Below are 15,111 nucleotides of genomic sequence, written 5' to 3'. Positions count from 1 at the left end.
AATTATTAGTATATAGTAGACACATTTTCTATTTACTCATTCATAATTCTTAAGAATAAAATAGAAACGTCGGTATGACTTGCGACACGCATCCGTACGTCATATGTCACCATTATTATAATTATGTTGAATTTTTATTGTTATTATTTATTACACTATTTGTGTGAAGTAGTCGGTGATTTTTTGACCTCATTGAAAAACTGACAAATTACCAATCATTTATTTTATTTTAGATTTTTACCTATATATTAATCTTCTTATTAATTACTTATTATTTATATTTTTTTTGTTTTATTTATTGAACTTTTTTAACTCCATTAACGCCGTTTTGTCGTCCATTTATTGTAACTTTTTTGTGCTCAGCGTATGCCTTTTTGCCCTAAAATTTAAAAAAATTTATTTAGTTTTCAATAAATCATCGATTTATCAATTCATTAATCGATTTATTAATTCATCAATATAATTATTGATTTATTAAATAATCAATCTATAGATTTTATAATCGACTAATCACTATATCGATTGTTAAATCGATATGTCGATTAGTAAATCGGGATATCGATTAGTGAATCGAGATATCGATTATTGTATCGATGTATCGATTAGTAAATCGATATATCGATTAGTAAATCGATATATTGATTAGTAAATCGATATATCGATTATTGAATCGATGTGTCGATTAGTAATCCTATATATCGATTAGTAAACCGATATATCGATTATTGAATCGATGTGTCGATTAGTAATCCGATATATCGATTCGTGAATCGAGATGTCGATTAGTAAATCGATATATCGATTATTGAATCGATGTGTCGATTAGTTAATCGAGATATCGATTATTGAATCGATGTGTCGATTAGTAAATCGAGATATCGATTAGTAAATCTATATCGATTAGTAAATCGATATGTCGATTAGTAAATCAATATGTTGATTAGTAAATCGATATATCGATTATTGAATCGATGTGTCGATTAGTAAATCGATGTCTCGATTAGTGAATCGATGTGTCGATTAGTAAATCGATGTGTCGATTAGTAAATCGATGTGTCGATTAGTAAATCGATGTGTCGATTCTTAAATCGATGTATCGATTCTTAAATCGATGTATCGATTCTTAAATCGATGTATCGATTCTTAAATCAATCTATCGATTCTTAAATCGATGTATCGATTCTTAAATCAATCTATCGATTCTTAAATCGATCTATCGATGAACAAATCGATGTATCGATTCAATAATGAATTTGATTTTTCGGTTATCAATTTATCGATATATCGATTTAATAATCGATTAATCGATTCATAAATAAATCGATACTTAATTTTTTTTTTGAGAAATTGAAATAAATAAAAATAAAATTACCTTAGCTATATATGCCTTAGCATAGAAATTACCAAATAATACAATAAATGAGATCATATATACAATGAGTGCATACTGCATCCATAGTGGAAATTCGCATCCCGATCTAATACCATTAACGCCAAGGATCAATGCACTTGTGAATTGTATCAGCTGTAATATCGTTAAGTACTTTTTCCACCATAAATATTTAGCAACTTCAGGTCCAAATGCCGCCAATCCGTAGTACGAGTACATCAACACGTGGATAAAGCTATTAACCATCGATGGCAAAAATGCTGAAAAAAATTTATTTTAATTTATTACCAATATTACTTTATATTACTGCACTAATCGCATTTTTCAATAACAAATAAGTAAATAGAATAATTATAAAAACGATAAATATTAAATGTCACGGAAAATATTGGTTTTTAAGTAGCTATCATTATTCATAATTATAATTGTTGTATAATTACTTACTAGAACCACTTGGAACCCATTTGATACCAATCCACCATAATGAGAACATTGTCGAATGATGATAAACATGCAAGAAACTTAATTGATTGTCTTTTTTACGCAAGATAAAGAAAATTGTATCGCAAAATTCTAATAATTTACTAAAGTAATACCACCATATTGCATTTGCAATCTATAATAAAAAAAAAATTTTTTTTTATTAGTAATCAATTTTTTAAATTTAAAAATCGATATATCAAACTTCAAAATCGATCCATTTTACTAAATATCGATTTATCGAACGTTAAGATCGATATATCAATGTAACAGTCGATATGTCGAATTATTAATCGGTTTTTTGTACGACTACTCGATACATAGTTTTTAAACTTCGATATACCGAACTTGACAATTGATATATCGAAATTGACAATCGATGTATCGTTCTGAACTTCGATATATCGAATTTGACAATCGATATATAGTACTTGAAATTCGATGTATCGAACTTGACAATCGATACATAGTTCTTAAACTTCGATATATTAAATTGACAATCGATATATCGTTCCTGAGATTCGATATATCGAACTTTAACTTCGATATATCGTTCTTGAACTTCGATATATCGAACTTGACAGTCGATATATCGATCTTGGCAATCGATATATCGAACTTGAACTTCGATATATCGAAAGGGAAATCGATATATCGATATCAAGGGCCAATATATCGAATCAATAATCGATATATTTAATCCAAAATCAATTTTAAAAATTCAATGCACCTGTAAAAAAATCTAACTTACTTGCAATTCTTCGGCTTTCCACACATTTCTAATTGGCTGACATATATAACTATAGCTTAATTTAAATGAAGCTACGAAGAGCTAAAAAAAATTAATTTCACTTGAATTAATAACTCATTTATAAATAATTAATTACGGAAATAATAGAGTTACTAATTACAACATACTTGAATAGCAATATACGCATTCAAAGCTGCCATTGCAAAATTGTATGGTACTAATATCCATGTTAATTTAAACGGTTTCCGTTTTCTCATCAACTTGGGTCCCGACCACACAATCATTAAATATATCACCGTAAAAAATAACGTCGGCACTGGTGAGTCCACCAGCAGCCATCCTTTCGTTCTCTCATCTATTAATAAAAAAAAAAATAATTAATACTTAGAAAACTAACTCTAGAGCCATAAATATCAATTTTATCAAAAAAACTTATCAGACCTTTTTTGTAGCTCTTTAAATTCTCTACAAAAAAGCTCTCAATCATTTTTTCAAAATTTTCACAATTTACCCCCTCTTCAAGCTTCTTAGCAACCGTCGCTATGGATACAGCCTAGTCCCCGCCCCCGTTGCCTAGCAACCGTCGCCAGAGCAACGCTGCCTAGCAACTGCCCTAGCAACCGTTTCGTAACCATAGCAACCATATAAAGTAGTGGAATAAAATTTAAAAAAAAGTATTGGTAAACTAACTCTAGAGCCATAAATATCAATTTTATCAAAAAAACTTATCAGACCTTTTTGTAGCTCTTTAAATTCTCTACAAAAAAGCCCCCAATCATTTTTAAAAAATTTTGACAATTTACCCCCTCTTCCAGCTTCTTAGCAACCGTCGCTATGGATACGGCCTAGTCCCCGCCCCCGTTGCCTAGTAACCGTCGCCAGAGCAACGCTGCCTAGCAACCTCCTTAGCAACCGTCTCGTGACCATAGCAACCCAAAAAATCATTAAAAAAAAAAAAAAATTACCTGAGATTGAAAGAGCCCACAAATAAAAATCATACGCATCACCAATTAGTGTAGCAGTTGAATTTATTAAACTCGCCATTACCTGTAATTAAATATATACATATATTTATATTAAAAATATATTAAAAAAAAAATAAATGTATATCCAATTAGGAGTCATAAGTTTTATAAACAATATAAGGAAAATGCACGTGTGCTAAATGATCGCATGACAATACAATTCTGATAATGATTGCTTATCACTACCTTGAAATAATTTATTTTCAACGGTAGTATTTAAAAATTCAAATATAACAGTAATAAAAAAAAATAAAAATTTTAACTCGAATTTATTAACTTCTTTTTTGTTAAATTTATTCACGTCTTAAGATTACTCTGGGTCATTAATCATTTAAATCCACAGATCAAGTTTATAAAACTAGTTACACAAACTTTCACTTAAAAAAAAAAAAAATTTTTTTTTTTTTAAGAAATTTCACTTTCACTTACCAACACACTAGCACATCACGGTTTGAAAAAAGGAATGAAAATAAAAATTTTTTTTTTCTTTAATAAAAAAAAAAAATGAAAATAAAAAAAAATTTTTTTTTTAAGGAAAAAAAAAATTTTTACGAAACGACCACGGTCGTCTTATCGCGAGAGAACCGAGATATCTGAGCTGTAGGACTGGATGAGCTTTATAACTTTACCTGGAGACCAAATGGGGGTCGCGGTGGTCACACTCGTGGCCGCGAGTTTGTTTGGTATTGGGTATTATGTCTTAAGAGAGGGGAGGGAAATACCAATGGAAATGGTAGTGATTAAGAACGGGGAAATATGGGCAGGTGGGGACACCTGTTTTTTTTTTTATTATTATTATTTGGTATCTAATTATTATAATTTTAATATTTTACCTGAGGAATTTTTATGGGAATTTTATGGGACCTATGGTGTTTGAAGAAATAAAGAAAAATTATTACGCGGAATTGTCCTGAATTTAAAAAAAAAGTGGAGAAAGTTGATGGAGTAAAAAAATTTGAGTAAAATGGACCGTTAGGAAGACGAGATTAAAGGAAAATTATTTTTTAGTTTTGAAATTTTATAAATTTAAAAAAAAATGTCGATTATTATCGATTTCAAATATCGACTGTTGTAATGTGATAAAAAACTATTTGTAATTAATAAAAAAAATTATTAAATCGATATATCGATAAATAAATAAATTATAAATCGATATATCGATTATTTGAGTTGAAGTATCGATTTTTAAATTGATATATTATTAAATCAATAGATCGATTCATCTGTCAATAGATTTAATTTTTGAATCGATCTATCGATTATTTAATCAATCTGTTATTAAATCGATAGATCGATTATCGAATCATTTTGTTTGTTTTTAAATCGATAGAATGAGAAATCGATACTCAAATTATTAAGTCGATGTATCGATTATCAATTCAATGTGTATAGAAATTTTGATCGTGGAAAAAAATGGACCAGTGACTCATCGGAATTACCGAGTGATAGAAAAATACCCTGGGATTTAAGTTAACAAATATTTGATATTTAAATTTAGTGTTATTTTTTTAAAAAAATGGAAAAAAAAATATATTATTGCTGGGAACGACAAATATTTAATGCAATTATTTATTTTTGAATGTTAAGATTTGCGTAATGTGTGACTGGGTGACTAAACTCGAGAATTTTCATTAAAATAAATAAATAGTTGAAAAAAATAATTACATAATACGGGTTATATATATATATAGTATATATATAAATTTTGAATAATATTCAATAATAGAATAGTATTATTCAAGAGGTCAGATAATTTCCGTTTTATAAACCTAATTTATTAATATTATGTTATTATTCTTTGATATAATTCGTAGTTTCATGTTTATATTAATTTAAACATCGGCTAATTGTTTACTCGAAATTTTAATTGATGGTTTCGATAAATCGATATATCGATTATAATAATCGATATATTAATTACAATAATTAATATATCGATTACATTAATCGATATATTTATCACAAAAATCGATATATTGTTTACAATAATCGATATATCGATTACAATAATCGACTTATCGATTACAGTAATCGATATATTAATTATTGTAATCGACTTATCGATTACAGTAATCGATATATTGATTACAATAATCGACCTATCGATAACAATAATCGATCCATCGATTACAATAATAGATATATCAATAACAATAATCGACCTATCGATTACAATAATCGATATATCGATAACAATAATCGACCTATCGATAACAATAATCGATCCATCGATTACAATGATAGATATATCAATAACAATAATCGACCTATCGATTACAATAATCGATATATCGATCACAATAATCGATATATTGATCACAATAATCGATATATCGATCACAACAATCGACATATCGATTGAAAAAATCAATGTTTTGATTGAAAAGATCGATTAGAAAAATCGATATATTGATTCGAAAAATCGATATATCGATTTGAGAAATCGATGTATTGATTTAAATAATCGATATCTCGATTTCAATAATCATTGTGCATAAATTTAATCATAGATTTAAAAAATCGATATGTCGATTGAAATAATTAATATATCGATTTAAAAAATCGATATATCGATTTATGTAGTTAAAACCCGTATTTATAAATTCCGTGCGTGAGAAAATTTTTAATAAAAATACCGGGAAAATTAAGCACGTGCTGGATAATGGGCAAAGATTAAAAACAATAAAAAAAAAAAGAGAAAATTCAAATTAACTGCAATTATGAATTTAAAAAATTTGTTTATTATCAATCATAAAAATGTAAAAACAATGACACTAAGGAGAGGTATTTAAAATTAAAAAAAAAAAAGTGAAATTGGGTGAATTTAAAATATGAAGAATAAAAACGATAATATAATTTACAACTAATATTCTATGAGCTGTACATTAATAAATGATAAACATATTGAGTTAAAAAAAAAAAAGTTAATAAGTCTTTGACTTGCTGGTGGAACAATTTACAATCTAAAATGTATAAAGGTGCTGTGTGTTAGTTTTGTATATTATAGACATTGACCTCGAAAGTGAGTTGAGGTGGTTGCCACGCTCGCTCGCTTACTCGTTCGTATCTTACAATTATTTAAAAACAGGAAGAAAGTGCACCCACTTGGATCTCTCGATATATCTTCGGCATACATTATATATATATATATATATATATATATATATATATATATATATATTTATAATTTTTTTGTTTTCATATTATTATTTACAGCTCATACTTTTCAAATTATATACTTGGGCATTAATATGTTGGTATGAAAAACTAACGCCTGGTAATAAAAATAACAGATTTTCTAAAAATAAAGTATCGATTTTAAATATCGTTTTATTATTTTACATGAGTTGATAGAAATAAATGTTTTTTTTTTTTCTTTAATTTAAAATTGTAATTAATTTAAGTTATCGATCATTAAATCGATACATCAATTATTGGCTCAATATATCGATTATTTGCTCAATATATCGATTATTTACTCGATTTATCAAATACTGAATCAATATATCGATTATGGAATCGATATCTCGACTATTGAATCTATACATCAATTATTGACTCAATATATCGATTATTCAATCAATATATCGATTATTTACTCGATTTTTCAAATACTCAATCAATATATCGATTATGGAATCGATATCTCGATTATTGAATCGAGATATTGATTATTAAATCGATACATCAATTATTAACTCAATATATCGATTATTTATTCGATTTATCAAATAGTCAATTAATATATCGATTATGGAATCGATATCTCGACTATTGAATCGAGATATTGATTCTTATATTGATACATCAATTATCGGCTCAATATATCGATTAAATGCTTAATATATCGATTATTCAATCAATGCATCGATTGTTCACTCAATTTATCGTTTATGGAATCGATATCTCGATTATTGAATTAATATATCGATTATTGAATCGATATATCGACTATCGACACGAGATATTAATCATTAGATCAATATATCAATTATTTGATAGATATATCAAATTCTTAATAGCGATATATCGAATACTCAATCAATATATCGAATACTAAATCGATACATCGGATAATCAATCGATATATCGATGTTGAATCGATATATCGATGTTGAATCGATATATCGAATATTAAATCGATATATCGAATACTGATTCGAAATGTGAATTTTTCAAAATTATCGATCTTCAAAATTCGATAAATCGATTAAATGTCTCATTATTAAAAAAAATTCTTATCAGCGGAATTTTTCCTAATTTCGGTCTAACAAAATTCCGAAAAAAAAAAAAACAAAGTATGAAAAATATTTGAAATTTGAATAGAATAATTAACAGTAATGACGTCGCAAGGTTACTGCAATTGAATATACTTTTCTTTAGTCAGCATATCCTTCATTATATAAAATCACCCTAATGACCCGAATCATCAATTCCCAATTCAAAGTCACCAATTAATTTTATCATACATTAATAACTTTATTTAAATACGACATTGTGGCAACAAGTTGCAGTTACCGTCAACAAAACGCCTTTTTTATTTTACATTATTTATCAAATATTAATATAAATACATATATATATATATATATATTTAATTATATATATGTGATAGGTTCAAGTATAGATGAAGCAGCGAAAGTAAAATTTCTCAAGTGTAATGAGATGTTTATATATAAGAAATATATATACATATATATATAAATAAATCTATATATATATATAAATTGCAAAGAGAGAGTGAATGGTAACCAGACACGCCATAAAACTAGGAAGTCCGCTTTTCATTTTCACTTTATTATTTTATTACATTAAAAATTTTTATTAATTATTTATTAATTACGACCATTAATTGCTCAAGGAATTAAACAAAAAAAGTTTATGGTTTACCTGGTGGCGAAAAATTCCATTTAAATAATTGATGAGTGGGTAATTTTTTATTTTTTTATTATTTTTGATGATGATGATGATAATGATGATGGTGAAGATGATGATGATGGTTGGATGATTTTATTTGATGATCATTGTCGGTTATTTTAGTGAATAGAGCTTGCGAGACCGGTTGGCAGCCATAACTGACTGAGAAACTTAAATCAATACGGGCAGACATTGTCAGGGCGTTCAAACCCTTGCTCACGATTTAAAAATTTTTTTTGTTTTTGGAGTGAAAAAATTATTTAGGTTTTTTTTTGAAAAAAATTTAGAAAAAATTTTTTTTTTCGATATATCGAAGTTTGATTCGATAGGTCGAAGCAGGAGTATCGATATCTCGAAGTGGTATCAATCGATATATTGAAATTGTATGAAGACATTTCGGGGAAATAGAATGAATTTTTATTCAAAATTTTCGAGTGTACATCGATATGGCGAGATTCGATTCGATACATCGGTTATGTGGATCGATACATCAAAATCGTATCGATATCTCGAAACTGTCGAAATTTAATCTCGAAATTACTATAAGTTTTTTTGCGATATGGAATTTTATATCGATATATCGAGAGTTGATTCGATAAATCGAAGCCATGTCAATCAATATCTCGAAATCGTATAAATCGATATCTCGAAAGTGCACATAGCAGTACATCAAAATTAGCATAAATTTTCATGAGAAATATTCAAGTATACTTAGATATATCGAAGTTTTATGTTTCAATATCTCGATATTGCATCAATTGAAATCTCGAAAATAGTATAAATCGATATCTCGAAAATAGTTTGAATTTTGATTTGAACTATCCAACTTCATATCGATATATCCATTTGACCCATCGAAAGTATGAAACGATACATCGAAATTCTATCATTCGATACATCGAAACAGTAAAAATCGATATATCGAAATATTTTTTGTTTGCTTGAAATTTTTCCTTATATCGATTTTTCACGACTCAAATCGATATATCGAAACTGACTGGAATCGATATCTCGAATTTAAAATTCGATCTCGATTTTTTTTTTTTTTTTTTTCAATACCAAATTATTAATCAACTTTTCTTTTCGTTTTTCTGATAACAATAACAAATAAATTTACATAAAATAAAAGTAAATATATATAAATTTTGAGTTTGATAAAACCAACGAAATATCTTTTAAATAATTGAGGACACTGTGATTATTATTATTATTATTATCATTATTACCATAAGACCGTACCGGCATCGGAGATACTAAAAAGCTGGTACCGTTTCTTTAAAGAAGAGTGTCAGCGTCCTCATCTTTTTATCTTCTCTCGACTCACGAAACTCTCCCATTCGATTACTGAGAGTGAGAAAGCGAAAGAGTGAGAGAACAAGAGGACCAGAAAATATTTCATAAATTTAAATAACCGACAAGTGTATAAGGAATAAATAAAGACAAAGATATTAAATTTCTTTTAACCTCAGGGATTATTCTTCCCTCTCTCTCTCTATACATATATATAAATATATAGGTATATATGTTTATTTTCTTTCATCTCTTTTGGCTGAAACTCTTCCTTTTTTTCTCGTGTCCCGTATCAAGGTCATGAATTTTACCGTCATTGATTACCGCTAGAATGGAAACTTTCTTTACAAGAACTCGTCTCATGATTGATCTTCCACTACATATGCACATCTATATATATATTTATATAAAATTAATAAACATCGTATTCCTTTTCTCACGTTTTTTTGACGCACTTAACTCTTAAGTCATTCTTGGTAATTACGTTTACATTGTACTGCAAATAATGTGTCATCGTTGTTAAAACATTTTACTATTTGCAATTCATAAAAAAAAAAAAATTGTAATTTTTTTTTATTTTTGCACCATCGTTTGATTATAATTTATATCAATGCATTCATACTCATTGAATAGGATAAAAGTAGTAAAAAAATCGATATATCGAAATTTAGGTCGATATATCGAAATTTATAATCGATATATCATAACACGATATAAAGGAAGTCGATTAATTGAAATGAATAGCAAATTTTTTTAGTCAAAATTAAGTAAGAATGAATCGATATATCGAACCTAACATATTTATCGTTTAGACCGAAAAATCGATGTATCGAAAGTCATACAAACCAGTCTATCAATTTTAATAATCGATATATCGACATTTCTAACAATTAATATATCGAAGTTTTTGAAATCGATCTAAATAATCGATATATCGACATTTTTAACAACCGATACATCAACCAGTCTAAAAATCAATATATATCGATCTAAATAATCGATATATCGACATTTTTAACAACCGATACATCAACCAGTCTAAAAATCAATATATATCGATCTAAATAATCGAGATATCGACATTCCTAACAATCGATACATCGATCTAATTAATCGATATATCGGCTTTCCTAACAATCGATTCATTGATGTAAACAATCGATACATCGATCTAAACAATCGATATATCGATCTAAACAATCGATATATCGATCGAAACAATCGATATATCGACTTTCCTAACAATCGATACAGCGATCTAAATAATCGATCAATCGACATACCCGACAATCGATACATCGATCTAAACAATCGAGATATCGACATTCGTACGAATAAATATGTCGAATTTATAAGAATCGATATATGGATCTAAATAATCGATTTTTACGAACGAATGAGTACCGATCCATCGATTTATAAAAATTCAAAGAAAAAATTTCAATTTTCCTTCGTGTAAAGACAAAATAATTCGTTTTCAACAAATAATTGCAGATTTTAATTGAATTTAATTGTATTTTAAATACTACATGTTAATTAATTAATTGATTGTTGTCTATTTATCGTCATATCTATCATTTAGTTACATTTTGATTGTTGACTTTGAAACATTTCTATCTCCTGTATTCGAAAGACATGAAGTTGATAATCATTGTATATTTTTTTTATCTAAATATCAAATTTATAAACTCCAGGTAAATTATGTAGTTAATTAATCTTCTATATCAATTTCATCATCGGCAATTTTTTTTAGTCTCTATAAGAATTTGACCCTCGGCCCGGAAGTTGTCTTACCTCACTATTATGTTAAAGGTAAATATATACTTATAAAAATTTTTTTTTTGAATTATCGAGTAATTAATTATTCAAGAAATAAGGCCGTCTTTAGAAGAAGGGAGACCAGTGGTAGTCGATTTCAATATTTTTGTCGTCGATATTAATTCGATAAATGTCGAAGACATGGATTTCCGGTTTGTACAAAAAGAAAAAATTAATAAAAATTGTTATTGTTTTTTTGTATATTAATAAATACTTTTTAAAGCGTGGATATGTTCATAAGATTAAGCTGGACAGAAACACGCTTGCATATGCCAGAGGATATATTTGAAAAAGGTGATGATTACGTAACATTACCACCAGAATTTTTTGATAAATTATGGCAACCAGACCCTTATTTTTTAAATTCTAAAGTCGCAGGTTAGTTTTTTTAAATTTTTACTTCAAAATATCGTAAAAATTTTTTTAATTTTAATAATAGTAAAATATTCAATTTTTCGAGTTCGAAAAGTCAAATTCGATATATCGATTTACCACTTATCGATATCTTGAACTTCGATATATCGATACCCTAAATTTACCTTGCAAATTTTGCCCAAGTAATTTAATATATCGATGTTTTTTACTATTCGATACCTCGAACTTCAATACATCGATTTATTACTTATCGATAACTCGAACTTCGATACATTGATTTATTACTTATCGATAACTTCGATACATCAATTTATTACTGATCGATAACTTCGATATATCGATTGATAACTAATCGATATATCGAACTGTGTTGAATCGATTTCTTTTACTAATCGATATCTCGAAAATTTATAAATCGATTTTTTTACTAATTAATATTTCGATCTCCGACAAATCGATTTTTCTACTAATCGATGGTTTGAACCTCAATAGATCGATTCTTCCACTAGTCGATATCTCGAATTTCAGTGTATCGATTGCTAATAATCGATATCTCGAATTTCAGAGTATCGATTGCGACTAATCGATTTCTCGAATATCGATATATCGATTTTTGGTCAATAATCGATATATCGATTTTGAAAAAAAAAATTGACAATTTTTTTTTTTTTTTACAAAATCAGAAATCGCAGCATTAACTCATAAATTTTCATCAGTAACTTTGTATCGTAATAAAACAGTAACATATTCAGCGCGAATGCACGCAATTGTCGCCTGTCAAATGGAATTTCAACTTTATCCGATGGATATACAGATCTGTCCTATTTACATTGAAAGTTGTGAGTAATATTATTATACAGATGCATAAAAGAAAGTAATTATCAACCATTTAAATATCTCTTAAATTCTTCAACTAAAAAAAAGTTGAGAACCAACGAGACTATTTAAATAAATAAATAAAGACGTTAATTTATTAATTTTTTTTTTTACCCATAGTCAAAACCGTACAATAGAAAGTGAAATTATTAATTTCTCTTTTACGTAATAATTTTTTAAAATATTATTTTTAGTTTCGTATAATAGCCAAAAATTACAGCTCAAATGGGCTGCCAATGGGGTTACAGTTAATCCTGAATTAAAATTACTACAGTATAATTTTGGCGAGCCACAATTATTAGAGGAAATTCATAATTATATTACTGAAAAAATTGGTAACGTTCATTTAGAATTTTTTTCTGGGCCACGGTTGCTATGGTAACGCTAATGAAGAGTGGGGGAGCGTTGCCGTAGCGACCGAGGCCGTAGCGAAGGAGTGGGGGAGCGCGTGCTTAGCAACGGTCGCTAAGGAGACGTAGTGGGGGCAGCGTGACCATAGCAACTGTCAGTATAAAATTTTTTTAGGTAATTACTCTCGACTAACTGTATTTTTTCGATTCGAACGACAAATTGGCCATCACTTAATTCAAACATTCGCACCCTCGATTCTTGTGGTGATGCTGTCATGGTTCAGTTTTTGGCTGGGTCTAGACGCGATTCCGGGACGAGTGACGTTACTTGTTACGAGTATGTTAACACTGGTAACAATGTTTACTGGTCTGAAAAGTGATATACCACCTGTAGCCTATGTAAAAGTACTTGTTTATAAATAATTTATTTTAATTATAATGAATTAATATTATTATTATTATTAGTATTTGTTTTTTTCAGGCACTTGATTTATGGATGGCAGGATGTATGATATTTGTGTTTGCGTCATTGAGTGAATTTGTTGTTGTTAAAGTTATTGACGGTCGTCAAAAACAATTAGAATTACAATTAAATAATTTACGTAATTATGTAATTAAATTTTTTTTTATTTTTATCATTATTTAGTACAATGTAAAACTTTTAAGTTGATATATTAATAAGGAATACAATATATCTGCGACAAATTCGATATATCGATATTTAAGTCGATATATCTGTAGATATAGATATATCGGTAATCGTTTATATATCGATATTGAAGATTATATATATAGTAGTTCGATATATCGACGTTTAAGTCGATAGATCGATATATTATTTCAATCTATCGATGTGTAAATCGATATATCGATATTAGAGACAATATGAGTTCGATAGATCGATATTTAAGTCGATATATCGATATGAGAGATAATATGAGTTCGATAGATCGATATATTAGTTCGATAGATCGATATGTAAGTCGATATATCGATATTTGAGTCAATATTAGTTCGATATATCGATATTAAAGACAATATATCGGTGTTCTTGTTTGATATATCAATATTAGGCTCGATATGTGTTTGATATATCAATATTGAAGTTAAAATATCTGTATAATAGTTTGATATATCGATATTTGAGACGATATCCTGGTATTTTAATTCATTATATCGATATTGGAGTCAAGATTAGTTCGATATAACGATCTTAAAGTCGATATATCGGTATTCTTGTTTGCTACATCAACATTGGGCTCGATATGAGTTCGATATATCGATATTGAAGTTGATATATCGGTATAATAGTCTAATATATCGATATTTGAGACGATATATTGGTATTCTAGTTCGATATATTGATATTTAAGTCGATATATCGGTATTCTAGTTTGATACATTGACATTGGACTCAATATGAGTCGATATATCGATTCTTTAATTCGATTAAAAAATAAATTCTTACAGAGGGCATCAGTGGAACGTAGCGTATCAATATGGGACTACGAGGCTTCTCTTGACATAGAATCGAATCATAAACGTACTGGCAGTAAAGATTTATTACAACGGACTTGGCTCGATCCTGAGCCACTGCGACCCAAGCGAACTTTGTCTAAAAAAATTGACTACTATAGCCGTGTGATTTTCCCCTCACTCTTTCTATTATTTACGATCCTCTACTGGCCTATTGTAATTTTAAAAAAACGTAATTAATATTTACAGTTTATTTTGTCTCGCTAGTGGGTTAGTTGGAAGGAATAATAATTTTTTATTGGAGAAAATAATTGTTTAGCTTAAAAAATACTTTTTCTATTATCAAAATATTTTACAATGTAT

At 27.9% G+C, this 15,111-nt stretch overlaps 2 protein-coding genes across 4 annotated transcripts; one reads left to right on the top strand and one right to left on the bottom strand.

Moving 5' to 3' along the window:
* Positions 1-208: 208 nt before the first annotated feature.
* LOC130678277 (elongation of very long chain fatty acids protein 4-like) lies at positions 209-8,684 on the bottom strand. Of its 2 annotated transcripts, none has more exons than XM_057485408.1 (7): positions 8,537-8,684; positions 3,587-3,668; positions 2,789-2,976; positions 2,622-2,702; positions 1,835-2,006; positions 1,373-1,650; positions 209-379 (listed from the first exon to the last, which is right to left on the bottom strand). In XM_057485408.1, exons 2-7 carry the CDS (start codon positions 3,663-3,665, stop codon positions 296-298), a joined length of 882 nt encoding a protein of 293 aa, XP_057341391.1. In that variant the 5' UTR covers positions 3,666-3,668; positions 8,537-8,684; the 3' UTR covers positions 209-295. The 2 variants fall into 2 exon arrangements, with proteins under 2 accessions (XP_057341391.1, XP_057341390.1); XM_057485407.1 differs by lacking the exon at positions 8,537-8,684 and adding an exon at positions 4,076-4,245.
* Positions 8,685-11,435: 2,751 nt separating this feature from the next.
* LOC130668854 (glycine receptor subunit alpha-2) lies at positions 11,436-15,039 on the top strand. Of its 2 annotated transcripts, none has more exons than XM_057471356.1 (9): positions 11,436-11,547; positions 11,607-11,665; positions 11,724-11,823; positions 11,913-12,049; positions 12,730-12,885; positions 13,117-13,257; positions 13,448-13,677; positions 13,754-13,882; positions 14,743-15,039. In XM_057471356.1, the coding sequence occupies exons 1-9, from the start codon at positions 11,489-11,491 to the stop codon at positions 14,986-14,988; spliced, it is 1,257 nt and encodes a 418-aa protein (XP_057327339.1). In that variant the 5' UTR covers positions 11,436-11,488; the 3' UTR covers positions 14,989-15,039. The 2 variants fall into 2 exon arrangements, with proteins under 2 accessions (XP_057327339.1, XP_057327329.1); XM_057471346.1 differs by having other exon boundaries at positions 11,895-12,049.
* The last annotated feature ends 72 nt before the right edge of the window (positions 15,040-15,111 follow it).

The sequence above is a fragment of the Microplitis mediator genome, chromosome 1 (assembly GCF_029852145.1).
Source record: "Microplitis mediator isolate UGA2020A chromosome 1, iyMicMedi2.1, whole genome shotgun sequence".
Lineage (NCBI taxonomy): Eukaryota > Metazoa > Arthropoda > Insecta > Hymenoptera > Braconidae > Microplitis > Microplitis mediator.
The sequence above is the reverse complement of the archived record's forward strand: the minus strand, read 5'-3'. Positions and strand labels throughout refer to the sequence as shown.

What these genes read in the sequence shown, in the direction of transcription:
- LOC130678277 (XM_057485408.1), bottom strand. Translation starts at nt 3,665, where the DNA reads ATGGCGAGTTTAATAAATTCAACTGCTACACTAATTGGTGATGCGTAT. An exon ending in GTGGGCTCTTTCAATCTCAG is followed by an intron (nt 2,977 to 3,586) that starts GTAATTTTTTTT and finishes TTTTATTAATAG; the next exon opens with ATGAGAGAACGAAAGGATGG. An exon ending in ATGCGTATATTGCTATTCAA is followed by an intron (nt 2,703 to 2,788) that starts GTATGTTGTAAT and finishes AATTTTTTTTAG; the next exon opens with CTCTTCGTAGCTTCATTTAA.
- LOC130668854 (XM_057471346.1), top strand. Translation starts at nt 11,489, where the DNA reads ATGAAGTTGATAATCATTGTATATTTTTTTTATCTAAATATCAAATTT. An exon ending in TTATATTACTGAAAAAATTG is followed by an intron (nt 13,258 to 13,447) that starts GTAACGTTCATT and finishes AAATTTTTTTAG; the next exon opens with GTAATTACTCTCGACTAACT. An exon ending in TAAATAATTTACGTAATTAT is followed by an intron (nt 13,883 to 14,742) that starts GTAATTAAATTT and finishes AAATTCTTACAG; the next exon opens with AGGGCATCAGTGGAACGTAG.